At 38.0% G+C, this 20,660-nt stretch overlaps 1 protein-coding gene across 1 annotated transcript; it reads right to left on the bottom strand.

Annotated features, from left to right (window-relative positions):
- Positions 1 to 11,406: 11,406 nt before the first annotated feature.
- LOC142606776 (protein SOSEKI 3) lies at positions 11,407 to 15,110 on the bottom strand. Its single transcript, XM_075778112.1, has 6 exons — positions 14,790 to 15,110; positions 14,629 to 14,698; positions 14,381 to 14,496; positions 13,392 to 14,277; positions 11,887 to 12,185; positions 11,407 to 11,773 (listed from the first exon to the last, which is right to left on the bottom strand). The coding sequence occupies exons 1-6, from the start codon at positions 14,989 to 14,991 to the stop codon at positions 11,748 to 11,750; spliced, it is 1,599 nt and encodes a 532-aa protein (XP_075634227.1). The 5' UTR covers positions 14,992 to 15,110; the 3' UTR covers positions 11,407 to 11,747.
- Between the last annotated feature and the right edge of the window lie 5,550 nt (positions 15,111 to 20,660).

Below are 20,660 nucleotides of genomic sequence, written 5' to 3'. Positions count from 1 at the left end.
ATGAGGGATCAAGTTCCCACGACATGTTTTTTGATGGAGACACGTCTTGATAGAGAGGGTTTTAATATTCATTGTAGAGATTTACTGTTTCCAAACAAGTTTATAGTGAAGAAGCCAGATGGGGGAGGTGGTTTGGCTCTCATTTGGAAGGCAGACGTTAAAATGGAGGTTATAAATTTTACAGACCACCACATTCTTGCGAGGGTGGTGGAGGAAGATGGTTTTGCCTGGATGTTGACTTGTGTTTATGGGTGGCCTGAAGCAAGCCAAAAACACAAATCGTGGGCCCTTCTTAACCATATTCGCTCCTTTGTTGACTGCCCTTGGTGTTGCATAGGGGATTTTAATGCTATTCTTAGCTCAGCTGAAAAACAAAGTCTGTTTCCTCCTCCCTTCAAACAAATGGACAAATTTCATGGCTTTTTGGATGGGTGTGGCTTGGCTGATTTGGGCTTTAGAGGATACCCTTTTACGTGGAATAACAAGCGGCATGGGTTGGATAATACTAAGAAAAGGTTAGACAGGGTTATGGCTGACTTGGATTGGAGAAATAAGTTCCAAGGCAGTTCGATCACTCACCTTTTCTCACATGCATCTGATCACCGACCCATCATATTGCATGTACGGGCTGCCTTAAGGTGTCATGGCAAAAGCACTAGATCATTTAGATTTGAAGAAGCCTGGTTGATGAGGGACAATTGTGAAAAGGTGATTAATGAAGCTTGGCGCTATATGGGAAATAATATGGATACGGGTTTGAGAAGGGTCAGGGAGAAAATCAACAAGTGTGGATCCGATTTGCAAGCTTGGGGGGTTTCCTATACTCATTCGGATGAGAAAGAAATCAAAAGAGTACAAAAAAGGGTCGAGGATCTTAGTATGGTTGAAATACGGTGAAGAACAAGGTTGAGACCTTGCCGGCTAGTAGGATTCTTGATGAGTTGCTTCTAAAACAAGAAATATATTGGGCACAAAGATCAAGGGTATCTTGGTTAAAGCATGGAGACAGGAATACCAAATATTTTCATTCCAAGGCCTCTCAAAGGAGAAGAAGAAATTTCATCCATGGGATCAGAGACAAAAACAATGGATGGGTGGAAGAACCTGAGGAGATTGCTGGAGTGGCAATTGAGTACTTTGAGAATATGTTTAGTTCCGAGACAAGTCAAAGGATGGAGGAATGCCTTAGTGCAGTGCAACAAAAGGTGACCCTAGACATGCGAGATATTTTTTCCAGTGACTATACTGCGGAGGAAATTAAAGCAGCAGTATTCCAAATGGGACCAACAAAGGCTCCTAGACCTGATGGTATGAATGCTCTTTTTTTATCAAAAATTTTGGTATATTGTTGGGGATGATGTGACTGCAGCTGTGCTTGATTTTCTGAATTCTGGTAATATACTCCCTGAAATTAATTATACCCATATTGTGCTTATTCCAAAGGTGAAATCTCCTGAAAAAATATATGATTTCAAACCTATTAGTCTATGTAATGTTATTTATAAAATTATTTCAAAGGTGTTGGCTAACAGATTCTTCCCCAGTTGATAGCCCCTACCCAGAGTGCTTTTGTTTCAGGCAGATTGATAACTAATAATGTACTTGTTGCATATGAGACTTTGCACACCATGCATTGCAGGAGGAAGGGAAAGAAGGGTTCGCTAGCAATGAAACTTGACATAAGCAAAGCATACAATTGTGTTGAATGGGAATTTCTGAAAGGTATTATGATCAAGTTAGGGCTTCCTGATTTGTGGATTGAGAGGGTGATGTGTTGTGTCTCTACACCCTCATTCTCTGTTTGTATCAATGGCAAAGCTTATGGGACAATAAAGTCGTCCAGAGGTCTTCGTCAGGGTGACCCGTTATCACCTTACTTATTCTTGTTATGTGCTGAGGGGTTTACAGCTTTGCTAGCAAAATCAGAAAGGGAGGGTAGGCTCAAGGGGGTGGCGGTATGTAGAAGTGCCCCCCAGATTTCCCATCTTCTTTTTGCAAACGACTCTTTGCTCTTTTGTCAGGCATCTTTGGAGGAGGTGCGGTGTGTCACAGATATTCTTCAGTTATATGTAGACTCGTCTGGCTAGTGTATTAATCTTGAAAAATCTTCCATATGTTTCAGCAAAAACACGGTTGAGGGGCAAAGAGAAAGGATAAAAGTTGTATTGGGGGTTAAGGAGATGGAAATATTTGAATCTTATTTGGGGCTACCCACACTTCTTGGCAGATCAAAATATCAAGCTTTTTCTTTTTTGAAGGATATAGTATGGAAAAAGATGCAAGGGTGGAAAGGAAAAATGTTATCAAGAGCGGGAAAGGAGGTACTAATTAAAGCTGTAGCCCAATCCATTCCCACATACACAATGGGGGTATTTTTATTACCTGCTAGACTGTGTAGTGAACTTAATGCTCTATGTGCAAGATTTTGGTGGGGTCAGACAAACGACAAAAGGAAGATACATTGGAAGAATTAAGGAGTGCTATCTCAACCAAAAAAAGAAGGAGGCATGGGATTTCGTGACTTGAGGAATTTTAATTTGGCTATGTTAGCTAAACAAGGGTGGACGTTGATTCAAGAGAAGGATTATTTACTTTTCAAGTGTTTCAAAGCACGATATTTCCCAAGATCTAATTTTCTAGATGCCTCGGATGTCCCTAACAGTTCCTATGTGTGGAAGAGTTTAATGTCGGCCCAACCAATTCTTAAACAAGGATGCTGCTGGAGGGTGGGGGATGGGTCTGCCATCCGGGTAATGGTTGACAAATGGATACCGCATCAAACTACAAACCGGGTTCTTAATCCAACAGTGGAGGAGGAATGGGAGTGGCGGGTTTCGGACCTTATTGATTGGAGGTCAAATTCTTGGGATCGTGATATGGCTGAGAACAAATTTTAGAGGTCTGATGCAGAAGCTATTCTACGGATTCCGTTAAGCCGTAGACAAGTTCCAGATGGGCTGTTTTGGTTGCACACAAAGAGTGGGGAATATTCGGTGAAGTCTGGATAACACACGGCAAGGCTCATTTCTAGGCAGGAATAAGACAAGGCGGGGAGCTTAGGGGTGGCCTTTGGAAGTTTAGTGTGGGAGAAGCTGTGAAAACTCCATATACCAAACAAAATAAAAGTGTTTGGGTGGAGGGTCCGCCTGGACATACTGCCTACTCGGGTGAATTTGGCTCGAAGGAAGATCATTGAGGATGATAGATGTATGGTATGCTCGATGGCCAAGGAATCTGGATATCATGCGTTATGGGAGTGGGGGTTGGCCCAAGACATATGGGCTGGCTGTCCAAGCCGTTTGCAGAAGAGTACGACTAGGCATGAGGATATGATGCAGTTGGTTGACCAGTTGCAGCGTCGCTTAACTGTTGAAGAGCTGGAGTTGTTTTGGGTTCAGTGTTGGCTAATATGGAACCAATGAAACATTATAGGGCATGAGGGCATTATTCAAGACCCTAGTAGGCTGAACCAACGTGCCCAAGATTTATTGGAGGAGTATCGGGTTGCACAAGTGCATCTGGCGGTAACAGAAACGAATAGGAATGCATCAACGCAGTCTTGGCGTCCTCCCTCAGGTCCCTCTTACAAATTAAATTTTGACGCTGTGGTGTTTGAGGACATCAGCTCTTCGGGGTTTGGGGTGATAGTGAGGAGCTGGTGAAGAAGCTGAAGCGCTGGCATGTCGGAGAGCACTGGAGTTTGCGATGGATGCTAGATTTGAGGAGCTGGTGATAGAAGGTGATATTGCAACGGTCATGAAATCTATTTCATCCTTGCGAGCCTTACGAACCAGACTTGGGAATATTTATGCGGATATTCATTTGTTAGCTGTGGGCAGCAGATGTCTATTGTTTAATTGTGTAAAGCGCTCTGCTAACTCTGTGGCCCATTCTTTAGCTCGCTATGCTAGGCTGATAGATGAGGATAATATTTGGATGGAGGAGTCTCCACCTCCTGCCTTTGAAGCTTTGTATTTGGACTCTTTTTCTATAAATGAACGATTGATTCCATCTTCAACAAAAAAAAACCACATACGTGAAGTTCCACACAAAAAAATGTCATTATCATTTTCCATCACTTTAAACCCTCCATTAATCATTTTAAAGTTGAAACATTTACAAGATCCAAGTATATGTTTGTCAATCTTATTTTTTTAAAAAACAAAGGGATCAATATAAATACGTGTTGTGAAATTTTAAAATACTCGCAGGTGTACGAACTGTACCGAAATATAGTTTGACAAGAACGAGGTCGAACCCATAGGGACTTGAATGAACGTAGGAAAATTAATTAAATCTTAACCAAATTAATCCTAATCTAGTTTAATAAAAATTGGTTGTTTTGAAATTAAATAAACTAAGCAAATAATCAAATTAAGCAAATAGTTAAAATAAGCAAAAGATATAAAGCAATAAAAAGATGTAAACAATCAAGGGAAAGGAATTAAGGTTTTGGAATCCACTTTGTAAGTCATATCAGCATATATTTATGATCATTAATTTTTTCCAACTTACTACATGATAATCTAGAAATCAATTTTGCTATCATGGAAAATATCATCATTAAAACTTATGTTTAAAAATCCAAAAGCATGTTCTTCTTCGCTTCTTAAGTATAAAATCAAATCATCAATTGTATCTATAGCCAAACAAATCACAGGATATATCCAATTCTAAAAATCAAATCATAAATTGTATCCATTGACAGATAAATCACAAGTGATATCCAATTTTATAATCAAGAATTAATAAACCAAGCATTTAATTAATTAAGATAAATCCTAAATCATGAGAAAAACATTATTGAACTCATATCTAGAATCTCATCTTAGTCAATTGATATGAAACAAGAACAATTTAAATCATTAAAGAACAACTATTGTGGGAAAAATCAAATCACATAAATATTACTAATAATCCTTAACAAGGTTTCATCCTCAACCTTAATTATAAATTTAGTTACTCATAATAATTAAAATAAAATACAAGAATAAAATACTAAATATTAAACTAGACAAATAATATAGAGAAAGAAATAGTCACAATGCTATCATGGAGAAAAACTACAGAGAAGCCACATGCGGCTGCCTCTTGCTCCAATTTTCTGTTTTGCATCTCAACCCTAGTACTCCCTCTCTGAATTTTGCCCTAAAGAGCCTTTAAATAGGTCAAGGAATCCCATTACAAGTTGAATTACCATTTGGGGAAAATCCCAGATTTTTAGGCTTCACTTAACCGACGATTTGGGCCCATTTAATGTCAGAATTCGGACTTTTGGTAAACTACAAAATTGTAGCCTTTAAGTTAACTTTCCAGCTCAACTTGAATCATCTTGATTGGATATCTGAGCTGAGAGTTATGCCAAAAATACTAATTGATGTGCAGGCTGGAATCCTAATTCGAATTGAACTTGGATTTGATGCAAATTTCCTTTGATTCCCTGCTCCAAATTGACTTAAATTTAATTGGGTTGGCCTTCTTTAACTTCATCATGGCCCTTGCAAAATTAAAGTCCATTAGCTTTCTTCTTTGCACAAATCCACTTATTTAATTTCATTCTCCTACAAAAGACAAATTCACGCAATAAGATTCAATTAAGCACAAAATTGATTATTCACCATTATTCCAAAACCAAATATAAAATGCATGAATTACCTCAAAATAAGTATGATAATACTTTCTAACAATGATATAAATATGCAAAATTAAGCTATTATCAATGCACATCAATACATTATACCAAGTGAACAATAAATATATACACTTAACTATGGTAAGTAATATCGTGAAAGCTGAATTTAAGAAGTATGAGCGGCTCAACCAATATTATTTCTTATCATCGAATAAAAGATTTTGAGTTCGAATCTTGCCTACACCAAAAGCCAATTAATGTCTTAGTCTAATGATTATTACAAAATGGACATCATAGATTGAAATTTTATGTATTTATTAAAAAAAATATATGAGCAAGAAAGATTAGACCTAGCCACACACACATGACGATATTCAAACTAAACAAAGAGTCAAAATAAGTTAAGAAATAAATTATATCTAGTGGATGCAATCTTTCTTTCTTTTTTCTTTTTTCCTTTTTGGTTGTTGAGCTAAGCAAACTCAGCAGGGCGTGCAAGTTTTTATACAAATTTACTAATCATGAAAGAAACCCTTACTTTTGGAATGATAATGGCTAAACTAAATTGTAAAAGTCTGAATAACGGTATATTAAATTGTGTATAATAAAGTATAATGGTCTATTTTATATATAAATAGACAAGGTGTGATGTACAAGTAACCTACAACTATAGGTCTAAACCCATTGGGCTTATATTTTAACAAAACTCAAACTTATGTTGAGTTATGTGATGTCAGCTTGAGCTTGGAAATCAAAGCATGAAAGCGTCCTAGAGGAGGAGGCTTAGTAAATATGCCAACAAACTAATCTTGGGAAGAAATTGATTGTAGCTTTAGAGCGTCCTGGAGCAGATGATAATTTTTATTTTATTTATATTAGATAGACAATATGTAATATACAAGTAACATACAGCTATAAGTCTAAGCTCATTGGACTTATACTAAGACAATATTTTAACAGCAATTAAGCACGCATGATTTAAATTTTAACCAAGAGAAACCAACGCATTTAATGATGAAAATCAGGTGGACATGACATTAACATTACAGAGCACAAGCATACAATACAAGTAACGAGTAGCAATCTAATAAAGCTCGAATAAGACCATAATCCTGAATTACCAAAGCGTGTGATCGAGGGCAAACCAATAAAACTAGGAGTCTAGGAGCATTATTAATACCTTTTTTTTTTTTGTTGAGAAACCAGCATTATTAATACTGGTTGCAAAGCCAACTAAAATAGCCGCTCCTGAAAGCTTGGAGCAAAAAATATAGAGCATGTTAATTTGTTAATGGGTGTCACAATTCTTGAGGAGAATAAAATGGCTTTAAGGTCTACATTGATAAGTAATAAAAGTAGCAAAAGTTACTAAAAATCTAGACTTTTTTTTTTAATTGAAGGTAGATCGACTATCTAAGAAAAGTGGATCAATTACATTAAAACTTCACCTTATCGAATGTCCTTAAGGAAGTTGATAATAATTAATATGACCCAAAAAATAAAAAATCATATAAACAATTGCAAATTTAATAGTTAACATATGAAATATTGGGGACCTTTTTTCATGGTTGGCCACATGTTAAGTATTGAAAGGAAACTACTCATGGTGACCAAAGGCAACCAACCGTTACAATATAGTACACAAGAATGACAAGATAAAAAGCCCAAAAGCCGAAAGAGAGCACAAATGGTAAAAGAAAAAGCAGCTTTAGTACTTTGAAATCGGAGGTAAATTTTGCAGTTAAAATGAAATAGATTAAACTAAAAGTGTGGAAGAAAGAGAAAGTGCATCAAATTAACCTAATGACCAATCTAATCCGCGTGTAAGACCAGACCACCACGCAATGTGCATTAATTTTGTCTTTCCAACATTTTCATTGTACCAAAGGCATTTAAGAGGTACAATAAATGAAGGATCGTAGATGGTAAAAGGGAATTTTGGGTTTTGTCTCTTTGTTCTTGTCAAAGACCTGATTGGTGGTGAAATAAAACAACCCTATAATTTTTAAGTCATTCTTTATATATATATTTATATTTTTTTTGGTTGTATTTCAAAATGCTAATGAGCTGTTTGGTTAGGCTCTTTGGAGCTTAAAAAAAGTTTTTAGTAACTAAAACTCTATTTTATAATCACATTTTCTCTTCTTTTTTTTTTTTACAAATACTAATTTTAAACTTAAAATACCATTTTTTAACGGTATATGAACAAGACCTAATGGAATCTTTTGGCTAAATATTGCAAAAAATAAAGTTTTTTAGTGTTATAGGCACTATTTAAAGTTATTTGGCAAAATGAGGAAAGTGACTAAATTTCGGCAACAGCATTGCTGAAATTGTAACAAAAAGTATGAGAGAGAAACAAATTGTCAGGTGATGGCAGAAACTGAATTTTAGTAATCTCATTACTGAAATTCTACTGCCTAACCTGCTGCTCAGAAGTGTGCCCGAAAGGTGGAGTGCTCAAAGGAAACCAATTGTAGCAATCAAGTTGCCGAAATTGCAGGGGAGAGAGAAGAGAGAAAATATGAATTGGGAAAAAAAAGAAAAGAATTGTGGCAACGAAGTTGCCGAAAATGGGAGGGAAAAAAAAAATTTGGCAAGCCGAAAATGGGAGGAAAAAAGAAAAAAGAAAAAAAAACCATTTGTGGCAAGTCAAAAATGGGAGGGGGGGAAAAAAAAAAGAATTGTGGCAGTTTTTTCTTTTTTTCCTCCCATTTTCGGCTTGCTAGGTTTTTTTTTTTTTTTTTTCTCATTTTCAGCAACTCGGTTGCCACAATTGTTTTCTCTCTTTTTTTTCCCTCCATTTTCAGCAACTTGATTGCCACAATTCATATTTTCCTTTGAGCACTCACCTTGCATAGCACTTCAGGTACACTTCTGGGCAGCGAGTTAGGTAGCAAGAATTTCGATAATGAGATTACCGAAATTCAAATCCTGCCATCACCTAACTGTATTTTTCTCTCTTATACTTTTTGTTGCAATTTCAGCAACGCTGTTGCTGAAATTTAGTTTTTTTAGTGTGAGTTGCAATTTCGACAATGCTGTTGTCGAAATTCAGTCTCTTTCCTCATTTTGTCAAATAACTTTGAACAATACCTATAACAACAAAAATTTTTATCTTTTACAATATTTAGTCAAAAGACTCAGACCTAATGTGTTATTGGATGGGCAAAGACGTATTTTTCTCCTATCATAATTTTGTGCTACAACTTTTATATAAAATTTGGTTAATTCACCATTTTTAGACAAACGAGAGAATCACCTCAACACTATGGCAAAAATTATGGCACAAGATATCTTTTACTTTTTTAGAGTACCATCCAAAAGGGAAGGGAAACAAAAAGGAAGTGGTTGGTGGCATGTGATGGGACTAACGATAATGTGCAGTGCAAAGGTCATTGACCATTGGTATAGACCCCATTTTAGTTAAAAATTGCAACTGGTTTAACGAAAAAAAATTAAAAAAAAAATTGCAACTGGTTGAGCTTAGTCTCATTTGGTTTTGGTCCAAAGAGCTGAAAGCAAAGTCGTATTTACTATTTATTAATGTTGAATTGAATAAAAAAAATAGAGTACATAAACAAGTGCTTAAAATAATTGTTGAGGTGAATAGAATGAGTCCCAAGTAGAAAAAGTGAATTGACTTCATTAAAAATTATAGCCGGAGAATTGCATTTAGGTATGTTTGGTTGGGGTAAAAATAAGGAGAATAAAAAATAAGAAGAGGAAAATAGGGTGAAAAATGATATTTTTTACCATTTGATTCAAAAGAGAAAACAAAAGAGACAAAAAATAGGGAGGAAAATAATCCTTCTAGACTCACATTTTTTTATCCTCCTAAATTGGGAGGAAAATAGGGAGGAAAAGATGCTAAATGATATAATTTACACAAATACCCTCACTTTATTGCACTCATTTACCCCTCTCACTTTCCCACAAATATTTATTTCTTATATATTATATAACAAAGACATAATAATCAATTTATATAAACTACATTTTTCATCTTCTCATTTTTCTCTCTATCCAAACAAAAAAGTTTTTCGCTCTCCCACTTTTTCACCCCTCCAACCAAACACGCATGAGGAAAAACTAAATATTTTCTATCCTCTCACTTTTTCATCCTCCCACTAATTTTCCATCCTTTGCTCAATAACATTTATGTTTCAAACCTATCGAATATGAAAGAAAACCTAAAAGAAGTACTACAAAAAGTGAAGAACCTAATGAAGTACTGCAAAAAGAAGTACTGAATGATAAAATTTACACAAATACATTCACTTTATTGCACTCACTTACCCCTCTCACTTTCCCACAAATATTTGTTTCTTATATATTATATAACAATGACATAATAATCAATTTATATAAACTACATTTTTCATCTTTCCATTTTTCTCTCCAATAAAACAAAAAAGATTTTCGTCTTCCCACTTTTCCACCCTTCCAACCAAACACACATAAGAAAAAATCAAATCTTTTCTATCCTCCCACTAATTTTTCATCCTCTACTCAATAACATTTATGTTTCAAACCGATTGAATATGAAAGAAAACCTAAAAGAAGTACTGCAAAAAGCGAAGAACCTAGTTGTTGCTTGTTCCATTTGGGTATATCAAGTAAACACGAGTAATTTTAAGCTTTTATCCATACGTAATCCAGTGAAATCCTTGGCAACGAGGTAAAACTTCCTTGAACAAGTTCCATTATGATGTTATTTTTTATGGAAAATTCACCAAAACCACTCTGTAGTTATTATTGGATAACGATGGAGATAATAAAAGAATTGCATTGGGGAAAAGATATGAAAAACCATGGACCACATTTCCCCAAAACGGTGTTGCTGACATGAACAGGGTAGCAATAGTGATTCCAGTGTAGACTTCAAGACCAATTACCATTTAGCTGCAGCAATTCACACCACTTCAATTAACAACTTTATTATTGTAAAAGTGCTTCTCTGAGGCCCACTTTTATGCTCTGACCGAGTAATTAAAGATACAGTCTTCAATGCTTCCTCTCTGCCTTGACATAAAGTTAAGAAAAGCAACAACATGCACACCTCCAGAGAAAACTACTACAACACAAGCCCTAGATTCCGAGCACCATATTAAAGTTGTCAAACACGTGAATAAAAACTTTCGGTAGCCCATACCTCTCTACTCTCTACTCTTTTTTTTTGTTTATTAAAACCCAGATCCAGATTTGTCTAACAAATTAAAATTGTTGGGAATAGAAATATAATACGACAATCACGAGTCAACCTCTTCAGTCTCCCATAGGGGGCCCGTTTGAATGCAAAGTTAAAAGTCAAAAACCAAAGCTCATGTCGTTTAGAGTTAACCCAAAATCAAAAATAAAAACGTTTTGCCCTAGAGTAAATCACTTTTTAGCTTTAGGAAGAGTCATCAAAAGAAGCTTTTTTAGGCCCCCTTTAACTTGTCAACGCCCATGGCTGCAGGGGTATCCCAGGAAGAGATAATCATTCCAAGGATTAAATTCAACACGCAAAAGAAACATTTGCATCATTGGCAACATCAGCACCCATATGTGATATATGATTTGGCTTGAGTTTAGTGCACCATGTTGAGGGAGTGTCATGATCTTAACGGGTCCGGTGCAATAGGACACTGAACCCAGAGGTCCCAAACCTTACCTCACGTGGTAAACATTTAGAGTAAACTAATCACCCTTTTTTCCATAATTTTTACTGTTGCAGACAGTAAGTATATTCTAAAGAAAACAAGGGCAGCAAAAGGAAGATATTGCAACTGTTGAAAAGAAGAAAGAAACAATCCCATTTAAGAAAGCTGGTCCAGAAACCAGCTCAAAAAATGTGAGGAGTTGGTCCACTAGGACCACACCTGCACTACCCAGTGCCACAGCTCCCTTTGCAAATGAGTGATTTGCTACTACTCTTTTTTACTTTCCAGATTTTACAGAATCATTAAGTGGACCCCGACAACATATCTACCATCATTTCAAATTCAAACCAAACCTGAAAACCCGTAATTTTTTACAGAATGGAGGACAACCTTTCTCAAATCAAAAAGAAAAAGGAATCCATTTTTTTATGGGCTGCCAACGGTGGTTTCACAAGGTGCTTTGGATTCGATTATAACCCGAGCTCCTGAAGCAAGCCTGTAGGAGAAAATTAAACAAACTGTTAACCAACATTTTACCAAGAAAGTGGGATGACAATGATAATTTTTGAGAAACTAATTTGAGAAATTGGGGCGGACTCAACACTTAACTTTCTTCGATTTTGATCACTTTCTCCTCTTCTCTAAAGGAATCTAGCCTCTTTGATTGCTTTCTCCCAGAGGAAGGCTCTGTAATTCTCTTACTACCACCGTTGGATACAATGGGAGCCACAGTTTGTGAGCTGTCAGCTCCGTCCGAAGAGTTTCTTGGTCTATCTGAAATGGGTGACTTAATAGATTCACTTCGCGGCTGCTTGCTCAATGAAGTCTTAATTGATCGTGGGATACATTTGGAACGTCCAGAGGTTGACTCCTCTTTGTGCTCAATTGGATCCAATTGCTTACATATCCTGCAAATGGCATTCAGTTTCATACTATTCACTCTAATTGCAGAAAATTAAACACGCATGGAAGGTCAACATGGATGTTATGATTTCCATATTCCTACAAGATGTTTTATTTTTTATAAGTATTCCAACATGATGCCAAACAATCTCAATTAACAACCCTTGACCCATTACTCCACTATATCTACCCCAATAACTCTTCAGTTAATTCAACAAAATTAACCACAATCAATGCAACTAAATCATAAACAAAGCCAAGCATATCCTAAATTGGGTATGAAAACAATATTTCTAAATTTCTCAATCAAGGCTCAATACATGTTCCCCGGATCTATTTTATAACACTTTTAAGAAAAGTATATTCCATGCATGTTTCAGGATCAATTTAATTAGTTCTTGTACTCACGCACAAGCTTCCTCACAAAACTAATCAATCACTAACTCATGTTATTCCAATTATTAATTGCACATTTTCAATTGACCACATAATATTTTATAACTATTTTAAGTATTCTCTTTTTGCAAGTTTTTTAAAGTTGCTATTACCTATAATATTAGAAGTTAGAACACCTTGCTCAGCTATGCAGAAGGCCAAGTGAGGTGATCACAGACTAACATTAGCTCAGCTCCTTAAGAAATCAATATAGGAAATCAAGCATGATTTACTTTTGGCTTGTGCGAGTCTGAACAAGCATCTAAGTAACCTGAGCCCCAAGTTTTTATACACGTGGGAATGGTTAACAATCCCAAACACATGTATCAGGAAAGGTGGTCCACAAAACAAATGGTTTAGATGAAGGAAATAGGTATCTTTGTTCACTGAATTCTGCCCCATCTTGATATAATAATGAACAGTATGTTCAAATCCAGTTAGACTTGATCAGACAAGGTTTCACTGGATGGAGGAACTCAAAATTTAAGAACTTCAATTCTTAAGGGAAAAAAACCTCAAAATTTACTCCAATCTAGAAAATTTTCTTAAGGGAAAAAATATATATATTAATGGTAAAATTAAACTTCAGACGCGCCCCCAACCACTTGGGCTAAGGCTCAGCAGTTTCCCCTAAAATAAATGCACTAATCAATCAAATTGGCATTTCTTGCGCTTACTATTTAGTTTTAATCTATGATAAATCCCTAATGCTCTTGTACCACAGATGTGTTCAAAAGATGTAACAGTGCAAGAAAAAGAACTGGAACTGGACTGACCTGTCAGCATTGCAAGAAGAAGAGCGTTTCAGAGAATTAACTCCTTCTCCTTCTTCCTTAAGCATTTTGGTCTCAATCAAGCTCCCGCTAAAATATTCTTTGTCTTCCAACCTAATGCCCATCAGCCTTGGATTCTCTGACAAGCAATCAAGCTCCCCCAACACTAATGAAGTAGAGAACAATGGGGAGGGAAATTTTGAATGGGAAAACCTGGGCTTATAGGTTGGAATCAAGCCAAAACTGTGGTCCTTCACTGATATTGACCCGCATGAGATCAACTGCATGAACACATTTGAAGGCTTTAGCCTTGCATTGGCCGGCATTCTTATATCTTCCTCTTCAAGAATCCTAAAACTGTTGATTTTACTAACATCTGCTCTAATCAATGATTCTAAAGTTTCCGTCTTGCCCCCAGATGAAGACGCACTAGAGGTAGACGGAGGAGGTGAAAATGATTCCCTACAGATCTCAGAATTCTCTTTGGCACGTGAAACCTGATTTCGATAAGCATCACTACATTCAGGTTCTACTGACCCATCATCAGTCGAAACACCTCTTATACAAGTCTCTCGGTTCTTACTTCTGCTTACATTTTCCTCAGTCTGCGTGGCTGCATCAGCCAAACCATCACCCTTATAAACCTTATACTCCGTCAAGCTCAGAGAACCACCCCACAAAGAATTCTTTCCAACTCTAGACTCCGGAGACACACTAGACGAATCGGGTAATTGAACCGGAGGAGATAGCTCATCCTCTTGGGAATGCTTTGTCTCCTTCCCATTCATACTAGAAGAAGAAGACGAGTCATCATGAATTCTAGACGACACGGGCTCTGGTAATTGTTTCAAACTCTGCATTTTTATATTTGCAATGGGACTAAATCGCTCTGCAATGAACCCAAAAAACAAAACAAAAAAACTCTAGATTTCAGATTTCTTAATTCATTTTCTCTAATTAGCATATACATTAAGCAATTTCTCTCCTATTACCAGAGTTAGATTCATCAAAGAGCTCGGAGCCTTTGAGAACATATTCGTTCCCGTGAGCCGGAAGAATCCGATCATCTTCACTGAGATCATGCCACACAAATCCATTTTTGTAGCTTCTGCATTTGGCATATACAACAATATAATATATATAAAAACCAAATATCATACTGACTAATATTCAAATTCCATTTCCATTATTTTCTTAGCATCCAAACAGAGTCAACTAAATTTTTTTTTTTTTTTCTTACCTCTTACAAGACCAAGAATACATAGAAGCCATGCCTCTTCCTCTCAGAACATTAAGCCTATCAATCACATCTACCAAAACAAAAATCAAATAAAAAAATTCAAAAAGCTGAACAAAATTAGAGGGAATATGAGAGAGTGAAACGACGGCGTTTTAAGGTACCTCTCAAGAAAAGTCCATCGGAGGAAGAGAGAGGAACTTCCATGAAATGAGGGTGTTCGAGCTGGCGGTTACGGCAGAGATAGTAAACGACGGCGACTTTGACGCTCCGGGGATTCTGTTGGTACTTGGGCGACTTTTCCGTCCAAACTTTTGATCTCTCTGGACTCACTTCTCTCCTGTACTTCTTCATTCTCGCCTCCATTTTTTCTCACTCTCTCTCAGTCTCACATCCAAAAAAACGCCACCGTTTTATACAGAACAAGCTTGGATGGCCAACGAGAAACCCTAATAATATAATATAATAGTAAAAAAAAATAAAAAGAAGAAGAAGAAGCTAAAAACCGAAGAGTTTGAAAGTGGAAATCAGATCTGAGGAATCAAACGGTGAATAAAACAAAAAAGAGAATAAGAGAGTGGCGAATCAGAAGAGTAGTACGCGGAAATTACAGAACGGTCAAGCTTGGGCAATGGTGTGGGAAAAGAAGAAGAAGACAGAGGGAGGGAAAGGAAAAGACGAAGTGATTGTGATTGTGATTGATCGAGAGAGAAAGAGAGAGGGAAGGGAATCGGGAAGGAAAGGAAAACGGTAGAGAACGCCCGCATTTACTGTGTTAGTTAAGTGTTGTTATATCCTTTTTCATAAGTTGTGTGTACTTCATTTTCAAAAACGATGTTACAGTTAGAGCGAAAGAGAGACAGAGAGAGACAGAGACTCGCTGAAGAGAGAAAGGGAGAGGGGGGGGGGAAGTAGCTTAAGCTAGCTGGCTCATATTTTGCAGGTTTTTTTTTGGCTGATGCGGTGGACTCTTTAGCATTCACTCTCTGCTCTCTCTCTCTCTCTCTGTCGGCTTTTTCCAGGCTTTGAATTCAACTCTTTGAATTTCTTCTTGTTTTTATTCTTCTTCTGTAGTTCTATTACTCTTTTATTGCTTTTTACTGTTTTCGCCCTAATGTTTACGTTTTTTAATTCTGAGTCTTGCCCAAGGAGGATGTGACAGTCTTTAACAATTGTGATGTTACTTGTTTTACTTTATTTAATATTAAATGCAAATTAAGAATATATTAATTATATAATAAATAAAATAAATTTAAATCATTGAAACTATGTTAGTAACCAATGAGTCACATGTCAAAAATAAATAAATTTTACAACCCATGCTACATAGATATATTGAATCATTTGTTACGAATAATATAAGCGCACAATTATACTCGGACCCAAAAGTAGGTGATGGACTTAGACCCACTGAGCCTTATACAATTAAATTTGTAGAGTATGGATTTAAAACATAGGTTCAGGATGTTGGAAATTCAATTAACAGGCTAGAGTGTCACAATCTGTGCAAATGATAAACAGTTATGACAAAAAGACCTCCTCAGACGTAAACCGAGAACAATTTGTATAAATATTCCCCTTCTATGCCAAAGTTTACAATTCTTAGTTCTTTTTAGCTAAGGGGGTTGGTCCCCTTCTCTTTCCTCTCTCGTTTCCTTATATACTTATTCTCCTTCACTAATTCATCCACGTGTCATATTAATCTTCCCCCTTAGATACTTGTCTCATCCACCTTCTTCTTGAAGTCTTCAAATAATAGCAGGAATGTTGAATTCTACTGTTCAGAGGTCATTTCCCCATTAGTGTGGCCAAGGAGGTAGATGCAGGGCCTTTAATGTGGTGGTAGCAGCTTTTTCCTCAGATATTTCTCACACATCCTTACTTCTAAAGGGTATTTGGGTCACCCCTTTACCCATCAGTTTTTCCAAAATCCTGCCTCTAACCCATTTAGCAAGTCTCAGGGTCATTGCCAAGCCTGTCCGAGGAGACACTCCTCGTCGGACAACTTCTCGGACCTTCACAGTGCGGACTGACTTGTGGGCCTAGAGACCCTAATTAAAACAAACTGGTACTAGCCAATCAAGCCCAAATGTTCATTCAAGAGCTTTTACCCCCATAATAGCCCCTCAAAACTTTATTTTTCCCCTCCCATCCGAGGAGAGAAATAGAGTTTTGAACCAAACAGCACATCTTCCACACACTTTGTAAACCGCCACACGTGTAGAGGTCCTTTTCGTTCCCTGAAAACTCCTCTAACGGTTCGAAACCCGGAACGCGCGCATTTATGACCGCAAGTTACATCTTGTTCCCTACGTTCGACAGTGGGATGTGCATCCAACGGCCCAGATTAGCTCTAAAAATTTGAGCAGGACAATTTTAATTTCGAGGCCGCCTCTCGCACGTCAAAACACCTAGGAATCCGCGCCTTCATTCATTTCTTCAGAAATTTATCGTATCTAAGTGTCAATCATTACCTTTTCTCTCCAGAAGCTCGTGAAGAATCACATAACCAACTCTCGTAAGTTCTTACTTTCTTTACTCATTCCTTCTCGACTTCTGTCCTCGGCCACCATCTAAACTTCTTTTCTCCTTTAAACTCTCATTTTTGCTTCTTCCAAATGGGTAGATTTAAGTGTTTGGTAGATACTGACGCCGGCATGGAGGGTTTTAGGGCCAAATACCAAATTTCCGATGATATAGGCTTAAGATATTGCCCAGTAGAAGCCGTAGGTAACGCTAGGAGAGAGAGAGAAGTCATCATTCCCATGATTGCCTTCATAGAAGGTGGGATGACCCTTCCCATGAAAAACGTGACCGGTGAATACCTTCGCAACCATAGAATATGCCCAGATCAATGCACACCAAATGTGTTTAGAGTTTTAGGTAGTATCAATGCTCTAAACAAGCAAATATGTCTGAACCTCATATGACATAACGTTACCTATACGTATGAGTGCCATAAACTCAAAAATGTAAGATATTACATTAAATCCCGGTCTAGCATAGTTAGATCGATTTTCTGTCTTCCTAAATCCAACAAAGGCATGAAGGACGACTACCTCATCGTCTCAGGAAACTGGTATGACAGTCCTCATTGCCCAGTCGAATGAGGAGAGCCAAGTGTGACTCCTTAAGAGTTAAATTTCTTAACCCATGATTCAGTCCTGTTGCCTTTACCGTTTTTCATTTTTATTGCACATTATTACTTCTTGTCTTGACGTTAATCACTGCTCTGACCATGCTCGTCTTCTCGGATGCTTTTTCTCACAGATAAACAACACATACGCCCACATCTTAGCCTTTGCAACGTTGCTGATTTGAACAGTGTCCTCCGCTCTGAAGTATTCGTCAGTGAGGACCTACAAGTGAGAGTTGCCCACCTGATACTGGGATACAACCCCATATCAGTGGACTTCCAAGAAATTGATAACACGATCATTGCGGGAGATAAGCGACGCAGAAGGATAGACGTGGCAAAACCCAGCTTCCTTTCCAACCGCGAACTCCCCGACGATCCCTCCATCATTTTGTACACACGTCCTATCGCTGCAATTCCTCTTTCGGCGCACTCCCAGACAACTGCCGTCTAAAAAAAGCAAGCGTCCTTGCACCAATCGCTGGACGAGGAGATAAACCAATTTCAACTCGTGTTCATTGAAAGGCCTCGATGTGATCCACTTGTCATTTTTTTAGACGAGTAACACGCGCTCTTTGAGACTTTGGGGATACAAGGTCTGGTGATTGCCCAGCCTGACTCCAGCTCCGAAGAGGAAGAAGATATGGACACTTTGCTGCAACTAATGCACAAGAGGGGAGCGAAAGTCTCTCAAAAGGGAACATGTGGGTCACAGGTCCCTCCGTCCTTGCCCCCACCCCCTCCTCCCTCCGATCCTAAGCCTCCCGTTGCGGAGAAAAAGAGGAAGAACGAGGCCGAGGAGACAAATGCGGAGATGCAGAAGAAGTTGAAGCAACAACAACAACAACAACAAAAACAAAAACCTAGCAAGGGCAAGGGACGTGCCTCCTCAGTGGAAAGCGAGGAGAACAGGGACCTTGCCGAGGTATGACGTGCACCGGCTAGCTGGTCTCCCGAGCTTAAACTAGACGGGGCACCAATCTCCTCCCAGTCTAGTATTAGGGCGTTCCAACAAGGCCATGCCCTCCACCTGGCCGACGCCTTGGAAGGTCCCCTTCTTCTGCCCAAGGACATGGACGCCCTGGACAAAATGAACCAGCTGCATCTGTTCCTTTCGCTAAAAAGGGACTTGGCCTTGGTAAGTATTTGAGTCTTATCCTCACTTTATTTTTTCATTACACCTTATCGTAAGAAACATTCTTATGTACTTGAGACTTGCGTTTCTAATAGTGCATTCATTTTGATATTTCATCACAGGCCATCCAGGAAGTCTTTGCTACCGAGAAGTGGGTGGAAGATTCTCGGAAGAAGGCTGGACTTGAACTGGAGCTTAGGCAGGAGACCGAGAAGTCCTTAGGCCAAGCTCTTGCTCAGAATAAGAAGCTAACCACACAGCTGGTGGATCTAAAGAGGGAAAATGACGGTGCTGAGGCCAGCCTGAAGACAATGAGGACCCAGGTAGAGGGGCAATGCAAGCTTCTTCGTCAAAAGGATGAAGAGTTATCCAAAGCTCAACAGGAAAACTCGGACTTGAAGAAGGAGCTCGCTAGGATGAAGGACGAGGCTCGTACCTTCAAGGACTCCATGGAGGCCGCGAAGAAGGTCGCTTACAAAGAAGGGGTAGTGGCGACAAAAAACCAACTAACTGAGGAATTCGCCGGGTTGTGTCGAGAGTATTGCCAACAAGTTTGGAAGGAAGCCTTAAATATGGCAGAGATTCCCTCAACTTCGAGCTAAGGAAGCCCGAAAACATCTGGCCTCCCCTAGACATCCAGGTGATAGAAGAACTTCCTCCTGTCGCCCCTGCCCTTGAGACAGCATCTTCCATGCTCCCTCCTATAATCCTAGAGCCCATTCCAACTCCTACAGAACCTAAGAGTTCCAACAAAGAAAGGGAACAGGGTGATGGGACCGAGAAGACTACAAGCCAAAGCGCCGAGCCCAATGTCCCTCCACTGATGGCAATAGATAAGGGAAAATAAGCCCAGTCCTCATTCGAAATAGAGCTGAAATGCATAGAGGCTGCCAGCACTTCAGAGCAGAGCCTGCCAGCACTTCAGAGCAGAGCCCCCCTTCTAAGGCTTAGGGTCTAGGCTAGTTAGGACTTCTCTTCTTGTTATGTAATAGATTTTTAAATTTTTTCCTTGAATGTACATTAACAAAAATTAATGAAAAACTGTCTGGTTTGATTGTCATTTGACTTCCAATTTTTCAGTATAAAAATACTTATCAGCACAAAAATGAATGAATGAAACAATTAACTTTACTTGCAATATTTCAATTTGTCATGACTTCAAATAAAAGTACACATACTTAGCATACACTTTGCAAATCATGCCTCAAGAGCATAACATATGTAACACAGCAATATACAATAAAAAACTTAACTTAGAATTTAATTTGGGGTATAAAGCAATCCAAGTGTTTCTTCAACTCCTTAACACTAATGTGATATGGTTTTTGCTAATGTTCTCAAAGTTGAGGGTTCAAGGACCCGACATAACCAAACTTCCTTTCTACAGCAAGTAGGATGTCAATTTTTACAAGGCATGTAGTCCGAGGGTTATGCATGTCTAAGTTTTTATCTAATACTTACAAATTGTAATTTTAAATGTTAATTTTTCCAAAGTAAAAAGTCTATGGACCCGACATAACCAAGGTTCTGTTTAACACATGATAAGACATCAATTTTCACAAGGCATGTGGTCCGAGGATCATGCATGTCCAAGTTTCTATTTGATACTTAGAAATTGTAACTTGAAATGTTAATTTCTCCAAAGTAGAAGGTTTATGGACACAACATAACTAAGGTTCTGTTTAACACATGATAAGACATCAATTTCCACAAGGCATGTGGTCCGAGGACCATGCATGTCCAAGTTTCTGTCTGATACTTAGA

The sequence above is a fragment of the Castanea sativa genome, chromosome 8 (assembly GCF_040712315.1).
Source record: "Castanea sativa cultivar Marrone di Chiusa Pesio chromosome 8, ASM4071231v1".
NCBI lineage: Eukaryota > Viridiplantae > Streptophyta > Magnoliopsida > Fagales > Fagaceae > Castanea > Castanea sativa.
The sequence above is the reverse complement of the archived record's forward strand: the minus strand, read 5'-3'. Positions and strand labels throughout refer to the sequence as shown.